This window comes from Pongo abelii, chromosome 3 (genome assembly GCF_028885655.2).
Source record: "Pongo abelii isolate AG06213 chromosome 3, NHGRI_mPonAbe1-v2.0_pri, whole genome shotgun sequence".
Lineage (NCBI taxonomy): Eukaryota > Metazoa > Chordata > Mammalia > Primates > Hominidae > Pongo > Pongo abelii.
Genome location: NC_071988.2, coordinates 117,273,759 through 117,295,443, shown reverse-complemented (window position 1 = coordinate 117,295,443; position 21,685 = coordinate 117,273,759). Strand labels below are relative to the sequence as shown.

Sequence of the window (21,685 nt, the reverse complement as noted above, 5' to 3'; positions counted from 1 at the left end):
GCACCTCTGAACAGCTGTGGTATTATAATCAAAACATATTAGCTAGTAATATCACTTATATATAAGCAAAACAATGTTTATCTTTGCTTTCTGAATTCAGAATGTTAGGCTATCTTACTTGTTTAAACTTGTTTGGGAGAAGATACGGAGATTAAGCCTGTACATATATGTACATATGTCCATCTTCTCACAGGCCTCTGAGCTTTTGGTTTTCTTATTTCTCAGAGTCTAGGTTCTATTTGTAGAAGTAGATGCTGTACAGTAAAGAAAAAGGGTTAACCTTTGACTGTTTTCATATGTTCCACCTACTATTCTTAAATCACAGGCAAATTATCATTTCTGGTTTTAGTCTATCTCAGAAAAATAACATACACCAAACACCAAGCTCAGCAGGATTTTAAGTAGTCGAATATAACCAAGTAAAACTGCTTTCACCAAGTCATGACTTGATAATTGACATGGTGCTGGACTGTAGAAAAGACATGTTGTGTGTTCCTTTGGAAAAAGTTATCTGTGAATGTTCTGTTGCATTAAAAGATACTAAATAGTTGATCATGTAGTGATTAGTAACACATGGTTAACAGCTAGTAAGAAGCAAGGTAGATTTTACTTTCAACTTTTTATTAATGTCACTTCCTCTGCTTAACTCCTTTGAATCACTATCTCTGTTTATTCATTTTTCAGTCTGAAATTCACCAGAATGGCCCATTAAATTTTAGAATATATAAGGGCATAAATGAACTGCAAAATAAGAGTAGCTTTAACTTAAAGATCAAAGCGGAATGCAGTTTTTCCCCTAGATTTTAATTTTTGCTATATTTTTCCTTAAGGGTTAAAAGACTAAAAATATTGTAAAAAGATACAATAATATGAAAAAAAATCCTTGTTCTTCCTCCCCTGCCCTGTTAAATATCATATATTATTGGAAAAACGGTCAGTGTTAACAAACTTCAGCACCACGTGTGTGGGTGTGCACATGTGCACTCATGCACATGCACATGTGCACTCATGCACATGCACATGCGCACACTGTTACACTAAACTGTATTCGTTATTAGCTAATTCAAGCAAATGGTTACATATCCATAGGTGTCCTGAGTAGCTTGAAATAATCTCCTTACTTCAGGATGGTGATTCTACATAGAAACCCATGGCAGGGGAAGTAGGAAACAACTTTCTTTTAAAGAAGAGAATGCATTAAAATAGTATAAAGCTAAATCAAATGGAACTGTTATGACAAACAGTTTGGGAAGTTAAATAATCTCCTTTTCCTATTTTAGACTTGTATAAGTTCAAAATAATCTTTAAGATATTCACACTAAATTATTACCTATATAGTATCTTTTAATGCAAAAATATACAGTATAATTGAATATAATATCACTTTTATTGAATGCATGTCTTTCAATCTCTTTTAATAATCTCTTTTAATAAATGCTTACAAGGCTTTTGTTTTATGAGTTTTATTCCTCCTTGAGTTGAGAACACAGTTTCTTAAATTTGACCATGAACATTCCATTGAGAGACTGATGATAAATTCACACGTAGCCTCCCTTTAACTGACGGACTTAAACTTGATCCACGGATTTGCACCACGAACTTCAAAAGATGAATCACTGCTGTAGATGTGATGGCCTAATTCTTCCAAATGTGGCTCAGGATCAGTGGTAGCAAACTGGGCAGCATCATCAATTTCTTTCCTCACCTCAGCCCCAATTTCCTTTAATTCTTCCACAGTGGCGAGCTTGCTGTTTACCATTCTATCTTGGAGAATCATTATAGGATCCCTCTTACTTCTTACTTCCTGAATTTCTTCTCTTGTACGATAACTGACTCCAGGATCACTCATACTGTGTCCATGATAACGGTAGGTCTGCAGCTCCATCAGTATGGGCCCCTTTCCAGATCTACAGTAGTCAGCTGCAAATTTTGTTGCATCACGAACACACAGAACATCCATTCCATCGACCTTTAGCCCAGGGATAAAATTGCCCCTCTTGTAGTAATCAGGGATGGCTGCTGCTCTCTCAGTAGATGTTCCCATTCCATATAGGTTATTCTCACAGATGAAAACACAAGGTAATTTCCATAAAGCTGCCATATTGAAAGCTTCGGCTATCTGCCCCTGATTCGCAGCGCCATCCCCATACAAAGTCAAACAGATCTCATCGTTTCCTTTATATTTACAGGCCAGAGCAATGCCAGCGCCCAGGGGGCCCTGCGCACCGACGATGCCATTGCCCCCATAGAAGTTCTTGGTATACATATGCATCGATCCTCCTTTTCCTTTAGCACAACCTCCTCTTCTTCCCGTCAGCTCTGCGAGAATGGATCGGACAGAAAGTCCCCGAGTATAGCACACACCATGAGCCCTATAGGATGTAATGACGTGATCCGAGGGGTTTATTCCGGCCTCAAGGCCCACGCAGCAAGCTTCCTGGCCATCGCACAGGTGACAGAAACCGCGTATGAATTTCTGTTTGTACAGCTGATCTGCCTTCAATTCCATGCGGCGAACAGTCAGCATCATCCTGTAGTATTTAAGCCCCTCCGCCCTAGTGAGCACTGTAGTGACAGGGGGACCCTCTTCCAACAGATAAAGATCACATTTCTTAATTTCAAATGTAGCGTCATTTGAGGAGTTACGGGATGCCACCAGCACTCTGCGAGCTGATTTCTGGGCAACTCGCCTCAACACGCGGGAGATGAAGGCGGCCAGCATATTCTTCATGGAGTGCTGTAGATGGCGGCGGTGTCCCGTAACGACCGCCAGAAGGCCTGGCTTCGGCTTCGCGTCTCCTTCCGGTGCTCCAACGCACGTGGCGCCATCCGGGCAGTGCACACGGGGGATAGAGGCAGGTCATGCACAGCATTGGGACATGGGCCACGCAGCCTGAGCTGACTGATTTGTACAGTGCCTGCCAGCTGTAAGATGAAGACTAAAAGTGGTTTCCTTTTCTGGAGACTTGAGCAAACTACAGGGCATCCTAATTAACCGCCGTCATTGCCGAACGTCAGTAATCTAGTCCCTTTTCCCTGTTAAACCCTGGAGCAGTGTATCTCAAGCTTTCCCCACAAGCGTGTCAAATAGAAGAAAGGAACAAACTCAGTCCCTAAGGCACACGAGAGTTCTGAGTTAGTCCAAAGGTATTTCTTCCTACCGATATTTCTTTAATGTCTTGTTTTTGATCTTTAAAATAGGTATGAATATTTATCCTGCTCCATAATGTGCCATATGTATTTTAAGGTAACAACAAAGCTGTAAATTATTTGTAGCTTAATTAATTTTAAAAACAAAACAAGCACACGCACCTTAACAGAAACCCTTTTAAAGAAAAGTCAGTACTCTCAAATAATATGCCACATTTATCCTGATGGCGTCTAGCACCTGTGACACTTGAAGTGGGGAGGGAAGATGTATACAGACCTCAGCCTGAGGAAAACAATTTAAGCCCAGTAATAAACTTTGCTTGGTGTGAGAAAATTGGAAGCAGGGAGAGAGGGCTGAGGTGCAGATTGTGGTAAAAAGTTTGTAGTTTGTGACATTCCACTTTTCCTTACTCTTTTTAATAATTCTGAATCCCTGTTTTACCTAGTTTTATCCCTGTTTTCTGACTACTTCACTTCTGTTCTTCCTTTTGTTTATTTCCTCTTTTTTTCTTTTTGGTTTTCTATAAAGATGTCTTCAGCAGGTTTCCATAGACTTTCAGGTGGTATTTATTTATTTTGCTTTCATATCAATCAAACTGGACCAGCCTTAGTCCAGGAAATCTAGAAACATGTTCTTATAGTGCCTTTTTATGTGGTAACCATTAGAAAGTGTAACTTCTTATAAAGTGACCCACCAAACAATACGCAGTTTGGACTACAAGAGAGCAACAGAGTTTGCTTATGCCACTGGAAACCGTTCGATCACAGGAGAAGAGAAGCCTTAGACCAAGGGATACAAAGATCACATATCATTTCTCTCTTTTTGTGCTTTTACCAGGAAGGCGATTTTGTGCCCCAATAAGCCAACCCTAACTAGGGATCCTGTTTTATTTAGAATATTAAGCCATTCACCTTAATGCATGCTCTGTTTTATATCCATTGCCTATTTGCAAATGATAAATTCTTACCCAAATGTCCCTATTACATGTTCAAAGCAGCTGCCTTCTCTATATCTAGTTGCAGGTGTTATTTTGGGCACTTCTTTTAATATTCAGGAAGAAAAGAGAAAATCGCTTGTTAAAAAGTTAAGATACCTCTTAAAACTTGATCGTCTCCCCACATTCTGAACCCAGCCATCATAATAGGCCTCATCTTTTCACTCAATTTAAAATTCAACTGTTGGAATTCATGGTCTTGCTGTGTTGTTTGCACTCTCTTTGATAGTTAGCCTGTCTGTGCTGTTCTCTTTCATTCCTCCAGGTATTGGAGATCTCCAGGGAGCATTATCTCCATAAGAATGAGAAAAATGACACTGCAGGATGGAACAGTAATGTTAATGGGTCAGTGAGTGACAGCTGAGCCTTCTCTCAGAGGTATCAGTCAGGCCAGTGCTGCCAGGAACACAAGAGCTGTACAGTAAAGTGTGCCAATTTAATCTTGTCACATGTAGCCTGGACTGCAAAGATAGAGCTCCCCTTAAAAGCCCAGTGTGTCAAGCCTAAACCCGACTCATGCCAGAAGAGAACATACAAAGATGCTAATTGGAAAATATCTGTACTATTCCCACAGAAGATGTCCTTTAAAAAAAAAAAAATTCTCAACAGGCTCTAGTTAAGATGATAAATAATAAAATGTATAACTCCCATAGACCTCTTGGTCATCAGTTACTCTATATATCCTAAATTCAACTTAAAAATAGACATCTGAAATCAGACAATGTTGAAGCATTTCAATTAAACTGATTAATCTTGATAATGACTTTTTGACTTTTTTGCTATCCTTCCAAATCCATCTACATTTTCAAAGAAAGAATGAAATTTCCAGACATCAGGGTAAAACGTTTATCCTGAGCTGTTGAGCTTCTCCTCTTACATGCCCCCCAGCTAGATAGGATTCAAGCTATGCACGGACAATAGAGCCAATGATGGTGTTCTTTTCTTCAAATGATTTATTTTTTGTTCTGTCCTTGTTCAATACTATGTTGATTACCAAACAGAACTAAGAAATCATCTACATACTCACCACAGAAATGTTATTTGCAATTAGAATCCCCATAAATTCTAAGTTTTTAATTATCACCAAATCTCACTTTTAATCTACTTGAAATTAAAGGAAAACAGATGAGCACTATTATAAGGCCAATGGCAGACTTTACATTTAATTAATAAAAACCCCTATAAAAGAAGAGCCAGTGATTATAGTAGCAGTCATTCATGCCAGTGTGACAGAATTTCACATTTCTTGTCTGATGGTTGATCCTACAGGGGTATTTCTGAATTTATCTTAAAAGTGTCACTCCCATTGCATCAATAACACATATTTTTTAAATAATAGACAAGGAAATGTGAAAAAGAACAGTGAGAATGTTTGAAGGATATTTACATTTCTTCAGTAATTATTGCACTTTTTCACCAAATGTTAAGTGAAGAAAGCTGTTTAAGAGTGAATATTTTCTAGATAAGCAATATCAGATCTCATTATATGATTAGTGGCAGTGTATTTTTTTCATAGCTCTAAGATTTGGCAATTAAGAGTGATGAGTAAGAACTTGGTGCAAAAATTATGAGTTATATATATAAAACTGAGAAGAATGTCTCCCTTGGAGAAAAGACACAATGTCAGTACCATATATTTTGAAAAATTATGACAAGCAAAGATTCTCTCTAATATTACAATAAGCAAAGCTATTCCAGAACACTTCAGAGGCTTGGGCAAACAATATTTTTTCTTGTATAATCTTACCATATTTGAAATATGATTAAAATAAAAATCCAGGATACATTAATTCAAAGAGAAGACTTAATTGGAAATGAGAGGTAAAGTAGAAGTGCTTCGCATCCTACCCAGATAATGATGGTGTGAGAAAAAGGAAGACATTGTGGGTTAATTTTTAGTAGTAACAGATGGAGCACCATCTTTCTCCTGATAGATGACCGGAGTCATCCGAGTCATCATGCTCCTAGTACTAAATCCAGTATTTCAAGAGTTTGGGATGAGGGTCTAACACATATGATAAAAGAGATCATGATGCAAAATTAAAATAAAACTTTGTGAACATTTTAATAACTTCTCTATAATTAGAGCTGTAATTGAATATGGCCAAGTGACATAAGAAGTAAAATTTTATGTATAAAATCTGTTGTCAAGATTTACTACAGTCTAGTGTCTCAACCAGTAGAGGACTAGAACATGAGTCAAGAGTTTTGAACTGATTTCTGCTCAGTATTTTGAGTTGTTTTGTAAAACCACAATCCCCATTCAAAAGAAAAATAATTAATTCAATAAATGTTCCTGACAAATCACAGCAATTTCAAGAAAGTCCAAGTCAGAGTTAAATCTATTTGCCTGTTCTCCTAAAATCTTTACACTTCTTGGGCAAATCTTTTATTTAGCAGATTTTAATTATCACATACTTAAAACCCCATGTCTCAAATTTGTATTCTGTAAATAAACATACATTTACCCCTATTAACCTTGATTTTATTATACTAGCAATAAAGTATACACAAAATATGCTAGTAAAAATGAATGCTATATATTCAATATTGCAATGAGCGCTTCTCTCCTCTGTGCAGTTGTTTTCATATATTAGTTTCCTCTTAACTGTACCATGTTATTATGTTTTCTTTATATATGCCTTCCCACAACCCTTCTAATGACTTTTGGTGGAATATTAACTGTTTCTAATATCAGTATGCCCATGTAATAACAAAATTAGTATGAATATTTCCCTTGACTTTGCCTCTTTGAAGACGACCTAAGTCACTGACGGATGTTTAGAGAGAGAGGAAGGAATATTGGCAAAAATCCAGGGCACTGCTGCCCCCTAGAAGGAAGTTTGAGCAGCACATTTGACAAACACTGACAAATCTTAAGAGAAACAGACTTTGAGGAAGATTGCTAATCATGTACCCCACTTTAAGAACCTACTGTTGACCACATCTTCAGTTTTCTTTGCCCTGTCTTACATCTAAGCTAGGGCACAGTGTTATCTATTACATCCTAAACTTAGACCTGTATAGATTCTGTCCAAATAGATTCATAGGAGATACCTGTGAATATGTACAGAAATATAAGCACATTTTTCTTGGCAAATAATATTTTTTTAAAATAATGAGAATGAATTTTTTGATTATTACATGCATTAATTTGAGATATAAAACATCATCATAAATATTTCCCAGGTATGTGATAGAATAGACTTGCATCTCTTTCCTAGAGACACAAAGTTAACGAAGTTTATATCTCCAGGAAATACAGTTTGCTCATTTGACCCTCATATGGTTTAGTGTCTCATTCCCAATTTCTGGAAGAGGAAACTGAGGCCAAGGAATTAGGCAAATATAAAGCTAATTTTAAAAAGTAAAATATTTATTCTTCGTTTATTCATCATGTATGCATGAAGTGCCTTTCTTTTATATATCCCCTTTCTGTATTAAGTAGTAGAAGTACAATAATAACATACAATTAAATTTTCCTCTATTTAATCCAGTTTATATAGAGGTGTTGTGTTGTGAGCTCTTCCAGATTTCCTGGCACTGCCTAGAGAAAAGGACAAATTATCATTGAAAGACAGAGGGAGAGACACATAAGCAGCTGTTATAGATGCAATAAAACTAATGTATTACATTCCGGCCAATGGTTACAATGACAGTTTGTCTTTATTAGGATCAATGATGAACAAATTAAAAATAAAGTACTGTCAAACAGCAACATACAAAACAGAACACTCTAATTTTGTAAAGTTGTGTAGTCTCCTTTAATTTGGTTATACAGCAGAGCTGAAAAAGCACACTGGGAAATATGAAAATCAGGATCTCATAATTATACAATACGTTATGAATATGAATGCAGTTTCTCCAAGCAACCTAAGACAATGCTGTAGATGTTTTATGGAGCTTCTCATGCATGAGAATCTTTCTGTTCCCACGGACCTACTGTGCATTTAGATTCTAAGATATTTCCATATTACCCAACACTGAAAATCTAAAAGGCCATTATCGGGGAGCCTTAGAGACAATTTCAATTTAGAGGCCCAATGGTAAATGAAGATAGTGTCCAAGAAGAGCTTTTAAGCTTAAACATCTTAAGCACTCATCAAAACATCATAATCAGGCAACAAGATTATTGGGGTTCATTAGGAATTTAACAAGCTCTTGTCAGGGCTACCAGCTGGTCATGCTGCTTCCATTCTTCTGAACCCTGAATATCCCACTGAGATTTATGGTGTATTTCTCCAAAAGCTTTTAACTTTTCTATACTTTCATCTAGCCTTCTTCCCACTTCATTTCATGGTAAAAATCACCTGTATTTATAAGAATGCATTACAACTTTTCCAAGGGAATTTCCAAGTTTCATATAACATGGAATTTCATATAATATGGAACTTTTCCATATTATATGAAAAGTCATATGGACTGCATTGGATCCTGACATTGTTCAGAGCAGAAACGGACTCAGCAAGGGTAGTAAGCCCATTAAACACTGGGCATGTTCTCAGCTCATGCATCTGATTCACAGAGAGCCAGAATCTTCTGTTGTGATCCATTGCTTCTTGCATGCATGCCCTACACTGCTCCCCTGCCCCAGCTGCCTGTCTCCTGAAGAATTTTTACATCTATCAGAACTTCCTTCCTGCTAATCTCAGCAGAAGAGGAATCATATTCTTATCTGGAAATCTAACTCCTCAGCCTTTGCTACAGAACTTGCTATTCCTTCATAATGAGATACTGTTCTCATATTCACCCTACTCCCACACCCCCACCAAAGAATCATCAATTTTGTCTTCTTCTTTGGCTTGCTTTCATGCTCAGATTTCCTCAGCTCTGAAAGAAGATATCAGACTCCTCATTGCCTCTTTTAGATCTCATCCTATATTATTCCTTTTATCTAGTCAAGCTCCACAAATACGCAGCCTGCACCCACAGTCTCCATTTACTTTCTTCTAATTGCTTCCATATGCTTCTGCAATCTGTGTTGTCAACAATGAACTGAAATTTCTCACATCAAGGACTTGGTTAAATTTAATGACAATTTCAGTGTTATCACTCTTCGAAACTCTTCACTACATTAGTGTTTCTCCATGGATATTCCCTTATCCCAACTTAAAAATTAAAATCATTTTTTTATGCTGCTTATACTCCAGACTTCATTTCCTGTATGTCAACCTCCACCCAAAAAGTAAGTGGGGGTCTAAAGTTTAATGATATATGCTTTATTCTTGCCAGCTTAAATGATTACCCAAAGGGACTCATGTGATTTATTGGTTTAATTCTCACCAGTAAGGAGATGCCAACTATATTTTCAACATTAACTTCCTTCATTCTCTCTAGTCTACCAGAAAAAGTATGTTAAAGCCCTGTAGCTGTTTAAACTTGAAAATTTCCAAAAAGAAATGTTTTCTCTGTTCTCCCCATTTAAATAAAAATATCTGTTCATCTTAAGTTTCTCATCATCAGAGACCTATTTCTGGTTTATAAACTTAATAAATATATATATATATTTTGATTACAGTGTCTTTAAAAATTCTATATTGTAAATATAGAAAAGCATAAAGACAGAAAAATTAAATTACCAAAAGTTATCTGCTATTAAGTTTTCATTTATTTTTATCTTTTTATTTCTAATACAATCAAGGTTATATGTTTTATAACTCTTGAGTTTTTTTCCTTAGCATCATATTATAATTATTTTCAAAATTATCAAAAGCCATTTCAAAGATCATTTTAATGGTTACAAAAAATCTCTATTATATGAGTTTACCATAACTCTCTAAAATGTACCCCTAGGACTGAACCCTTGTATTATTACTGAATTTATACCATGCACCAGGCACTGTTAGTGAAAGTACTGATTTTTAAGATTTACTTTGTAATATTTTAACACAAAACATTGAATGTGTTCAATATATCATCTCTTCTCCTTTATGCTTTTATTTGCACACAATCATGTACTTGTAAATAACTACTTATTGTTTTCTTTTTAAAGATTTTAGTCTTCGAGACATCTGGAGTTATTGGATAATACAGAGAGATAACACTACAGTTTTATTTTGTCTGCTAAATTTTCACTTTCATGTATTGAGTAGTCCATATCTTTATTGTTTTGGAATGCTCACTTTGTATCTATATCTAGGTCTACATCTTCATAAGCTAAAACTTTTGTTTCTGAGTTCCTTAGTTTTATTATCTGTCAGTTGATTCTTATGGGAGCACTTCTCAGTTCTGATTATTATAGCATCGTGTAATTATATATTTGATAGTCCAAACCCTTTCTCATTACACTTTTTTAAAAATCCTCTAAGATTTTATAGCCTGTATAATATTTCCTATGAAGACCAGAGTAATTTTATTATATTAAAAATAATTTGGCATTTGGATTAGAATTCAACATGTAAAATAAAGTGGAGAGAATTCTGTCTTTACAATGTTTAGTTTTGTTATCCAAGAATATGCATCTCTCAGCTTACTCAGAATTATATACACTGACATCGTGTGGTTTCCTTATGAATATACTATATATTGTTAAGTTGTTTCTCAGCTTGGGTGATGGTGATTTTAATAGGCAATTATTTATTTACTTCTTCCCATGTTCCAGTCACTTTGCTAAGTGTATTGCAAGCAATATTTTACTTAACTGTCACAACAGTCCAATGACATGGATAAGATTGCCTTTCTTATTGTTACTGATAAGAAAACAAATGCTTTAATAGTCAGTATTTTTAGGAACCAAAAGCCAGCAAATGATAGAAACTGGACTCGAGTGATAGAAACTGGACTTCAGATCTGTGTAACTCCAAAGTTCCTAATGTTTCATCAATAATTGGCTCTAAGACTGAAACTCTTCGTCAATGAAATATTCTACATTTGACTTTTTACTACATTTTAAGCAAATGTGTTAAAACTTACCAAATATATATTCAAGAATTATGAAGATAGTCATATCACATCTTTATATTTGACTTAATATGTTGGCATTCAAGGCCACCCCTAGGAGTGTGGGGCACTGGAAAAACATATTTTTGTGGAGCTTCAAGCTGTATTAGAAAATTCATGAGTCCATATAGGGTATAGTGATTTACTGAAGATTATTTAGAATAATGAATAGAAAAGAGGTAACACATTTGTTGCCTAATTAGAGCTTGTGAAGATTCTTGATAGTATCAACAGGAACAGTCCATTCTTGTTCATGCCTAAGAACCATCTCTTCCTGTTTTTTATTGCCAATGTACCATTTCTATCTCATTTCATATCTATTTCCTCAAGAAAGAGGTAGTACCTGTTATTAACCACAAAGCAGTGGTGATAACGTTGTGGAGCAATATTCTGTTTACACTGAAGCCATTTAGACTGTCTTGACTCCATAGCATCCTAATTTATTAATTCTGGTTACATCATTACACATGATGCTGTCACATACGTTCTGTCACTCATGAACACTAGCTTCTCAAAGGTTGTTACTGTGCTTTATTGATGATGACCACAGATGCAAGTTTTATCCATAGTCTGCAGGGAAAAATAACTGATAATTCAGCTTCTGGCCACATTCAACTTACCTTTATGGTATCTGTGGCATAAGTTTAGAACAACACATTTTCCAACTATGTCTTCTTTTGAGAAGTTTAGGCTATAATCATAGCATTCTTTTGATGCGATTTCTTTCCTTATTGATTGTACTTCTGTCTTCTGCCTATCACTACTAGCTAGAAGGGCTTTGGAAAGAGTGAGAACACTTCTATTCATGTAAGGAATGATTTTCCCTCCTGTGGCACAGCTTAAGACCAACCAAGGAGACCACAATGTCACAGCATCAATTAGAGGCAAAAGAGGAAGTCTATGAGAAAGGCCTGATAGCACTGTGGAGCAATAGTCTCATGTGTCATAATAATAATCACCACCTTTTACTGATTGCTTAGCATATAATATTGTGCTAAACTTTATCATTGGTTATCTGATTTAATTCTCACAAGCACACTTTTATGTTAAAATGTGGTTTATTGAAACATTTAACTTAGCCCACATGACAGAGCTGTAAATACTGTAGCCAGATTGTGAATCAATTTAGTTTGGGTCCAGAGTTCTCACTCTGAATGGTTGTAGTGTGGAGAATGAGTATTAAACGAGACTGGTTCTCTGCCCTCAGGAACATTGAATTCTTGTGCAGGTCTATGAGAGGCTCAATCAGATTCCACTTTTTGCCTAGGCTCTAAAAAAACTGACAAATAAGGTAAAGGATTCACAAGTGAAAGATAAAATATCATATGATTTCTGTAGTTTCCATTCAAGAACAGCTTAGTGTGAAAGCAGAATCTGTTTGCTAACCCAAGATTAAGTGGACTTACCTACTTGGTTACAGGCAATGCTTGACCAGGAGGGTAGAAACAGTGAGTGGGGAGAGCAGAGAGAAAGTCCTGCCATGCGTGGGAAGCTCATTCTCAAGAGGAAGAGAGAGAACCTGAGCCAAGCATTCCATTTTTATTTTCTAAATTTGCCATTTAGATAAGGCACTAGCCTCTTCTAGGTGGAACAGCTGAAAGGATGGACAAAACTCAGAAGTGGTCTGTCCAATCCCAAGAACTGATGAACTCCTTCTCCTTTCTCTCTCACTTGCATGTCCAACATCTCCTATCCCCCAACGAACCACTATTTTCAGGCCAGCCTATTGTTGATCTATTCACTGCAACTGGGAAACTATGTATCTTGCTCCTTCTTTCTCATTATTTCTAGTTTTTGTTTGGTTGCCCAGGGGTGACTCAATTCTCACAGTGTGGGTGGTGAATTCTGTGAATTGTTGGTTTGGGAGCGGAAGAATCACATTAATACTTGGAAATCATATCCTTCTAAAAAGCTATACTTGGAAAACACATGAGCATTAAACAATTTTTGCAAAAACAAAATAAATTTAAATGTTAATCATGGAATGAGCACACAGAATGTAATAGATTTATAAATACAAATATTCAGGTAAGAATACAAAGGGAGAAAGGATTCATTTTATAATATTAACAAAAATAATAAGATAGCTTAGAAAATGTTTAGTGAGAAATGTTCTTATATGTAGAAACATAAAATTCCAACTAAGGAACATAAAAATATGAAAAATCAAAAGACACATCTGTTTTACAGGTACAAAAACATTATTTTAGCTGTGTTCTTCTAAAATTAATATTATCTAAAACAAAATGATGAAGGAATGAGGGGGGATAATAATTACAAAAATAGAAGTAAAGTTGTTATAAAAAATAACCAAGGGAGAATTTCTTTTTTTTTCCTTTTTTTTTTTTTTTTTTTTATTGTACTTTAAGTTCTAGAGTACATGTGCACAATGTGCAGGTTTGTTACATATGTATACATGGGCCATGTTGGTTTGCTGCACCCATTAACTCGTCATTTACATTAGGTATTTCTCCTAATGCTATCCCTCCCCCAAGCCCCCACCCCACGACAAGCCCATGTGTGATGTTCCCCACCCTGTGTCCAAGTGTTCTTATTGTTCAGTTCTCACCTATGAGTGAGAACATGTGGTGTTTGGTTTTGTGTACTTGCGATAATTTGCTCAGAATGATAGTTTCCAGCTTCATCCATGTCACTACAAAGGACATGAACTCATCCTTTTTCATGGCTGCATAGTATTTCATGGTGTATATGTGCCACATTTTCTTAATCCAGTCTGTCATTGATGGACATTTGGGTTGGTTCCAAGTCTTTGCTATTGTGAATAGTGCTGCAATAAACATACATGTGCATGTGTCTTTATAGTAGCATGATTTATAATCCTTTGGGTATATACCCAGTAATGGGATCGCTGGGTCAAATTGTGTTTCTAGTTCTAGATCCTTGAGGAATTGCCACACTGTCTTCCACAATGGTTGAACTAGTTTACAGTCCCACCAACAGTGTAAAAGTGTTTCAATTTCTCCACATCCTCTCCAGCACCTGTCCTTTCCTGACTTTTTAATGATCGCCATTCTAACTGGTGTGAGATGGTATCTCATTGTGGCTTTGATTTGCATTTCTCTAATGACCAGTGATGATGAGCATTTTTTCATGTGTCTGTTGGCTGAATAAATGTCTTTTGAGAAGTGTCTGTTCATATCCTTTGCCCACTTTTTGATGGGGTTATTTGATTTTTTCTTGTAAATTTGTTTCTTTGTGGATTCTGGATATTAGCCCTTTGTCAGATGGGTAGATTGCAAAAATTTTCTCCCATTCTGTAGATTGCCTGTTCACTCTGATGGTAGTTTCTTTTGCTGTGCAGAAGCTCTTTTGTTTAATTAGATCCCATTTGTCAATTTTGGCTTTTGTTGCCATTGCTTTTGATGTTTTAGTCATGAAGTCTTTGCCCATGCCTATGTCCTGAATGGTATTGCCTAGGTTTTCTTCTAGGGTTTTTATGGTTTTAGGTCTAAGATTTAAGTCTTTAATCTATCTTGAATGAATTTTTGTATAAGGTGTCAGGAAGGGATCCAGTTTCAGCTTTCTACATATGGCTAGCCAGTTTTCCCAGCACCATTTATTAAATAAGGAATCCTTTCCCCATTTCTTGTTTTTGTCAGGTTTGTCAAAGATCAGATGTAGATGTGTGGTATTATTTCTGAGGGCTCTCTGTTCTGTTCCACTGGTCTATATCTCTGTTTTGGTACCAGTACCATGCTGTTTTGGTTACTGTAGCCTTGTAGTATAGCTTGAAGTCAGGTAGTGTGATGCCTCCAGCTTTGTTCTTTTGGCTTAGGATTGCCTTGGCAATGTGGGCTCTTTTTTGGTTCCATACGAACTTAAAGTAGTTTTTTCCAATTCTGTGAAGTCATTGGTAGCTTGATGGGGATGGCATTGAATCTATAAATTACCTTGGGCAGTATGGCCATTTTCATGATATTGATTCTTCCTATCCATGAGCATGGAATGTTCTTCCATTTGTTTGTGTCCTCTTTTATTTCGTTGAGCAGTGGTTTGTAGTTCTCCTTGAAGAGGTCCTTCACATCCCTTGTAAGTTGGATTCCTCGGTATTTTATTTTCTTTGTGGCAATTGTGAATGGGAGTTCATTCATGATTTGGCTCTCTATTTGTCTGTTACTGGTGTATAAGAACCAAGGGAGAATTTCTAGAGATGTTTCAAAAAAGATTATTGAGGGAATTTCTAGAGATGTTTCAAAAAAGATTATTGAGGGATTTTTTCCTAATCTATATTTAAAATATTTCAAAAGTAACAATAAAGAGTTTAGTGCTTTGTGGAGTGAGAACCCAAAGACTCAGAGTCAAAAAGTAGATAGATATGGGAATTTAGTATATGAAAAATATATAATACCAAGTTAGTGAAGAAATGTGGATGCTGGCACATGATGTTGGGACAAATGGCTAGCAACTTAGGAAAAATTATTAGTTTCTTCTTCATTGTTTTCAGAATTTATATCAATTTTCTTATCCACTTCCCACTATTTCTTCTAGAATTTTTATGTTATTATTTAAAATTAATATTGGTATGACTGTATAGTTTTGGTATAAATAGCAAGTTAAGTAGCCAAATTTTAGAAAATTTACAAAGTAAGAAAAGTACTTGCAATACATGAGATTCAAAGAGTAAATTACCTTAGAATGCAAAGAACAAAGAAAAAGAAATATAATAAAAGGAAAAGTGGCAAAAGAATTATAGTTCATAGAAAAAGAAAGTGCCAAGAAACAGTTTAAAAAGTTCAACCTCATTTATTATTAAAAACATAACAAAGACAGGGAGGTATCATTTTAACTTCAGACTTTCCAAAAATTAAATTAAATAATAATATCTAAAGTGTAGGAAGCAGAATTCTTGCTACTGCAGATGTAAGAAGAAGCCGCTCTCAATGATTTTGGCACTTATCATCTGACTGACTGTATTTTTTTCTTGCCTTATTTATCATTTTTTTCTCTCACTAGACTACAAAGTCCAGTTTGCAAATACAAGACTCAGTCTGCTTTGTTCACAGTAATACTTCAGGAGTTAAAACATTGTGTTTTGACTATTCTATAAAATTCTATAAATTCTATAAACATTTATTAGAAAAAATGATTGGGTATACTTTTCTGAGAATCACTGTCCTCACCCATAAAGTAAAAATTAGGTCATAAAAAATGTTGGCAGGGAAGCATTAAAAAAGACATATGATCTATTGAGAATAATTGATCTGTTACAAAAATAAATGAACATTTGTTAAAAAAAATGTTCTCAAGGGGTCAAAATAATGAAATCCAGGTACTTAACAGCTCAAAAAATAAATATGTTGAGGAAAAGTCTCTTTTCTTATTTACCCTATGAAATTGCACTGCCTGGTAAAATAATAAAAAATAAACCAAAGATAATAAATATTAGGAAAGAGAATATGTGAAATAATAATCATTTATTTTTTCAAAAGAAGACAACCAACTTATCAGTAGTACTTTGCATTATATTCAATGTCCTATAAGCTCAACACTGATCTCATGCAGAAAGTTTACTGCATATATTTGCTGTTATTAAAAGACCACGAATTAACATGCAGTTATGCATGAAGAGGAAGCATACGGGACAAATGTTGAAGGGGAATTGTATATACATTTGGTTTAGTAATTCAATATCATTAATTTGTAGTTGAAATGCAATACATATTTTCTTAAATCTTAAAAGATTTGGGGCCAAAAATATGCAAATTACATGGCTTCATAGAATTGACAATAAAGTAAAACAACAAGAGACAATACACTAAACCGAGAATGGTGCTAAACCAAGAGTGATTTGTAATAGAAAGGAAGACTATCAACTACTGAACACCAGGTGCACTTCGAATGCTGATTCAGAGACTTCAGGAAGAGATTTGCTAATTTTGGATTATAAATAGTACATTTTAGTAACCAGGAATATTTTAATTAGGAAGTTAGTCGTAAGTACCCACTTAGACACATGTAAAAAATGGGTCTCTGAAACTTCCTTCATTCTCAAGTGGAATAAAATAAAATTTGCATCTTTGGATTGGTTCCCAGTAGATCAAGAAAATCCTTTGTGGCTTTTCAGTGAGCAATTAAATCATAATCTAAGCATCCTAGCTGAGGGGTAGGGACCTCAAAAAAGAGAAAGAAACATGCGGACTATTTCACTACTGTAGACCTACCTGAGTATTAGGGCTGGAAAGCCATATTTTTTACTATGAAGGTCATTTTTTTATTCTCTCAAGCTAGCTTGGGAAACGGTTCATGGGGAAAAAAGCAAGGGAAAGAAAAGAAAGAAAAGAGAAAAGAAGCCTATATTAGGAGACACTACAAATGCTATAAAACCTCCATTTTTGGCCAAATACCCTATCATCTGCCTCCCAGTTCTGACAGGTTGCTGAATGAATGAATGTTTAATGAAGTGGAGCAATATAAAGGGAGAATGGAAGCAGTTATCTTTGTTACTAAGAATAGGGAGAGGGGTAAAATTCAGTGGTTCTCAACTCGGGGTGATTCTCTCCCCCAAGGGACATTTGGTAATGTCTGCAGACATTCTTATTTATTCCAACTTGGGGAGTGCTATTGGCATCTAGTGGATGGAGGTCAGATACACTGCTAAGCATCCTACAATGTACAAGACAACCTCCCTATCAAAAAAAATATGTCATCCAATCCAAACCATCAACAGTGCCAAAGTTGAGCAACCCCAGTATACACCTTTGTATCCATCTCATTGAATGAACTGAACTCCATAAGGTGCATATATGTAACTTTATTCATTTTCTCCATTGGGCACAATCTGTGGACTGATTCTTTACCTGCTCACGGATAACTTGTCAAATTAGTCTAATCATTTTTTGAATCTCTTGTGTTTAAAAGACCGCCTCATTTCAAAATGTAAAATGTCCAATCATTGTAATAGCAAAATATATCCAATTCAAGGCTTCTCTCCTTTGGGGTTATCTGCCTCTCCAGTTCCACACCACCCTTTTCTCCACCCTGTCCTGGCCCCCATCCACTGACATGCGTGTATCAGAAGGCTCCAGTGCCTTCTGACTTCTGTTTGGGTTTGGCCAATAATGAGCTCGGTAGGTGGACACAGGGAGCTTACATCCCAAGTTCCTCCCTACAGGGTGTCCAAAGGCTGGCAGCTTCTCTTGAGCAAAGGGCATATTCCATCATACAGTTCTCTCCACACAGCATTGTCTATGGCAGGTCCCTGTAACCACTCCCTCCCTCGCCTCTGCAGAACAGTGGTGCACCCAGCCTAGTGTCTTTATTAGTCTCTCTTTTTCTTACCCCATTTAGTTGACATCTGTGTCCTACCAGGTTTCTGAAACACCCCACTTGGAATTGTTTGGGGCCTGGGTACTTACAGAGTGGGAGAGGAACTGGGCTGGGTTCTTTACTATTTATTCTGCCAACTCTCTAAAATTTTACTTCTGGCCTCAATTCTCAAAACTTTTGAGTTTGTATCAGATATTTGCTTCTGAGGCAGACCCAAATAACAACAACCTTTTTCCCTCCCTAAGTTCTCAACTAATTGAGAAAGATGGAAAGTGAATAGAAAATGAAGACAAAGCAAATATCACCAATATTACTGACAAAGGCTAAGTTACAGGATATACAAGTCAAATAGGTCTGCTAACTGAACCCCCAAATTAGGCAGCTCTCCAATGCAGTCATAGAAAAGCTTTCTTCTTGGAGGAGCAGAAGAGACTCTGGTTTTCTACAGGTAGCACTCTCTGAAGAGAAAGAAAAGAGAAGTGGGGAGCTGAGCTAAGCAAGCTCATTTTATACCTTGCTTCCCTGGATGGAATGAGGAGAAGGGCAGAGAGAGGATAGGAATGACTAATGAATGCCCACCAAGGGGCAGGACGTGGCTACAGTAGGGAGGAATCGTTGTCTCATGGGTTTTCTTTTGTTATTTCATTTTGCTTTGTTTTTCTTTAATGCCTAACTCATCAGGCTTTACCATCAAATCTGTGATCAACAGGTCAACAGTGACTTTTTCCTTTAAGAAAAAAAAAAAAAAAAAAACTTCATTAAAGTAGTTTTTATCTTACCTTTATTAGACCATTCCCCAGCCACTCTTCAGGGTTTTACTCGGCTTTTGTCATTAAAAGGCTCTGAAGTGACTTAGATATTATCAATTAGGGTTAGATTTGTTGCAAGCTAAAGAAAATTCACTTAAGTGGTTGCTTGTATAATAAAACTTCCATTCTCTCAAACAGAACACATCATCAGGAATCCAGGCTCCTTCCATGTCTCTGCTCCTCTATCCTTCACACGTAGCCCTTGTTTTCAAACCTAAAGGCGGTCATGAGATCTCCAGCCATCACGTCTGCTTCTCAGGGAGCAAGATGGAAGGAGAACAAGAAAGCACAAAAAAAAAAAATACAGATGAAAGCCATATTCAGAGTTTTCCTTGAAATCACACAATGTTCTTTCTACTTACATTTCATTGTCAATTAATTTGTGACAAGGCCACACTTCATGAAAGGTGTGAAAGCTGGAAAGTGTAGTCTTTCCAGTAGGCACATAAATAAAATAGGGAATTCAGTTACTATAGAATAACAAGAGAATGAATTTTATTGTAGCTGATTATCAGTTTGTCACAGAACAAATTAACACTAAGGCTGCTCTCTGTTACCAGGACTAATTTCACTCATCCCAAATTATGTCCAGTCATCTTTCTCATGCAGCACTTGAGAGGATTTGTAATGTGATTGAAAGAAGACAGAAACTCTGATATAATAAAATATGAAACAAATGAGGATAAGGTGAAAAACCTTTCCCTCAATTTTGACCAAACAATGCAGAAGAACCTCAAGTGTCTCTTTGAACAGGAGGGTAAATGGGGAAAAGTATTGGGGCTTAGCCTCATCGGAATACTAGCAAGTTTTCCAGAATACATAACCTATAAATTTAACTTGACAGAAACTTCTAGCTATTTAATTTTCGCACTATACATTTGACATATCAGGGCTGGGGGTGGGGCGGGTGGGAGTTTCCTATGTCTACCATATTCTCTCTCAGAGAGTAGATCTCAGAAAGTTTAAAAATGGTGACAGAAGCTGAGCACAGTGGCTCACACCTGTAATGCCAACACTTTGGGAGGCTGAGGCAGGAGAGTCACTTGAGGCTGGAAGATCAAGACCAGCCTGAGCAACATAACAAGACCTTGTTTCTACCAAAACAATACAAAAACAAATTACCCAGGTAAGGTGGTGTGCATCTATAGTCCCAGCTATGCTGGAGGCTGAGGTGGGCAGATAGTTTGAGCACAGGAGTTTGAAACTGTAGTGAGTCAACATCATGCCACTGCACGCCAGCCTGGGCTACAGAGCAAGACCCTGTCTCAAAAAAAAAAAAAAAAAAAAATGGTGATAGACACAGTCAAGTGGTCTTACATGTGTGTTTTTCTTTTCAAATCAGCATATTTCCAAATCTTTTAACTTCTATTTCCTCTCAGTATCCAATCCAGAATTTGCGGTGAGGGTTGTCTAGTAACATAGCCACCACCGTTTCTTGTGAATCAGCACCATAGACCTGTGTTCAGTCGTTTCTGCCACTGACTCTCTTTAAAGAATTCCTGAGGACTAAGAAAGCTGTGCCCAAAGAATTGTTTTCTATTCTGTACTTGTATTTGTTATAGCATATACGCCACCTTCTGAGCTGAATTGAAGATTTCTGTATTGAAGCTGCTGTTGATGCTTCAATTGCACAGGCCCACGCTTCTGCAGACTTTGCCATTTCCCCATTTCTGATTTTCATAAAGTTCTTGGGAATGTTCCAACAGAGCAGAAGCAGCACTTGCAGGCCCAGTTACAGTAACCAAATCACTTTGAACCACACCCAGCAATTATTTCAGTAGTTTCAATTCCTGAGCCAAATGATAAGCTACATTAAATTAAAAATTGTCAATTCAGATTTTCTTTATTGGCCCTGAATTCAGAATGGAATTTTGGAGAACCAACCTAGTGCAACTTACCTAGGCCTCTCTCACACATGAAGCTTTGCTTCACCTGTGCCTGTTGAGGAAAATCTCTACCTGCAACATCGTGAACCTTGAAGACATCTACATCATTAAAAACCAGCAGTTTTCCTGAGGCCCATAGTCTGCCTGATTCTCGTACCTTTGTTAAGGGCTGTGCCTTTGCTGAGGTCACTGTGTTCTCATTTCTGCTTACCAGGCTACCTGTGCCTGCCCGTTGGCCAGTGTTGGGCTGTTTTTATTTTGCTCCCTGAAATTTTTCTCTCTGCGGTTTATTTTTTAACAAGTGGCCTAGCCTAAAAAAATGTTGAGATTTCCTAGGGGGACTAACAAATTGAGAGTTTAAAAAGGAATGTTAGATGATAGTCAAATATCACATTTATTATTGGTAGAAGATGGAGTTGAGGGAGAAAGTCAAATTCACTTGCTGATCTTACCCCACAAATAGGCAGATTTACCCACCAAGACACAAGTAATGCTGTGAAGTTTCCCACAAGGCAGAGTGGAATGGCAGGCAGCCCATTAAAAAGAGATGAAGTAAGCTAAATGGATTCCTGGGTTATATTTTCCAAATTTACAAATCAAATAAGTTCTTCCCCTCCTA

The 21,685-nt window shown here is 36.5% G+C and overlaps 1 protein-coding gene across 1 annotated transcript; it reads right to left on the bottom strand.

Annotated features, from left to right (window-relative positions):
• Window positions 1-1,368: 1,368 nt before the first annotated feature.
• PDHA2 (pyruvate dehydrogenase E1 subunit alpha 2) lies at window positions 1,369-2,935 on the bottom strand. Its single transcript, XM_002814979.5, has one exon. It carries the CDS (start codon window positions 2,729-2,731, stop codon window positions 1,556-1,558), a length of 1,176 nt encoding a protein of 391 aa, XP_002815025.2. The 5' UTR covers window positions 2,732-2,935; the 3' UTR covers window positions 1,369-1,555.
• Window positions 2,936-21,685: the final 18,750 nt, after the last annotated feature.

Coding starts and splice junctions, on each gene's coding strand:
- PDHA2 (XM_002814979.5), bottom strand. CDS start 2,731: ATGAAGAATATGCTGGCCGCCTTCATCTCCCGCGTGTTGAGGCGAGTT.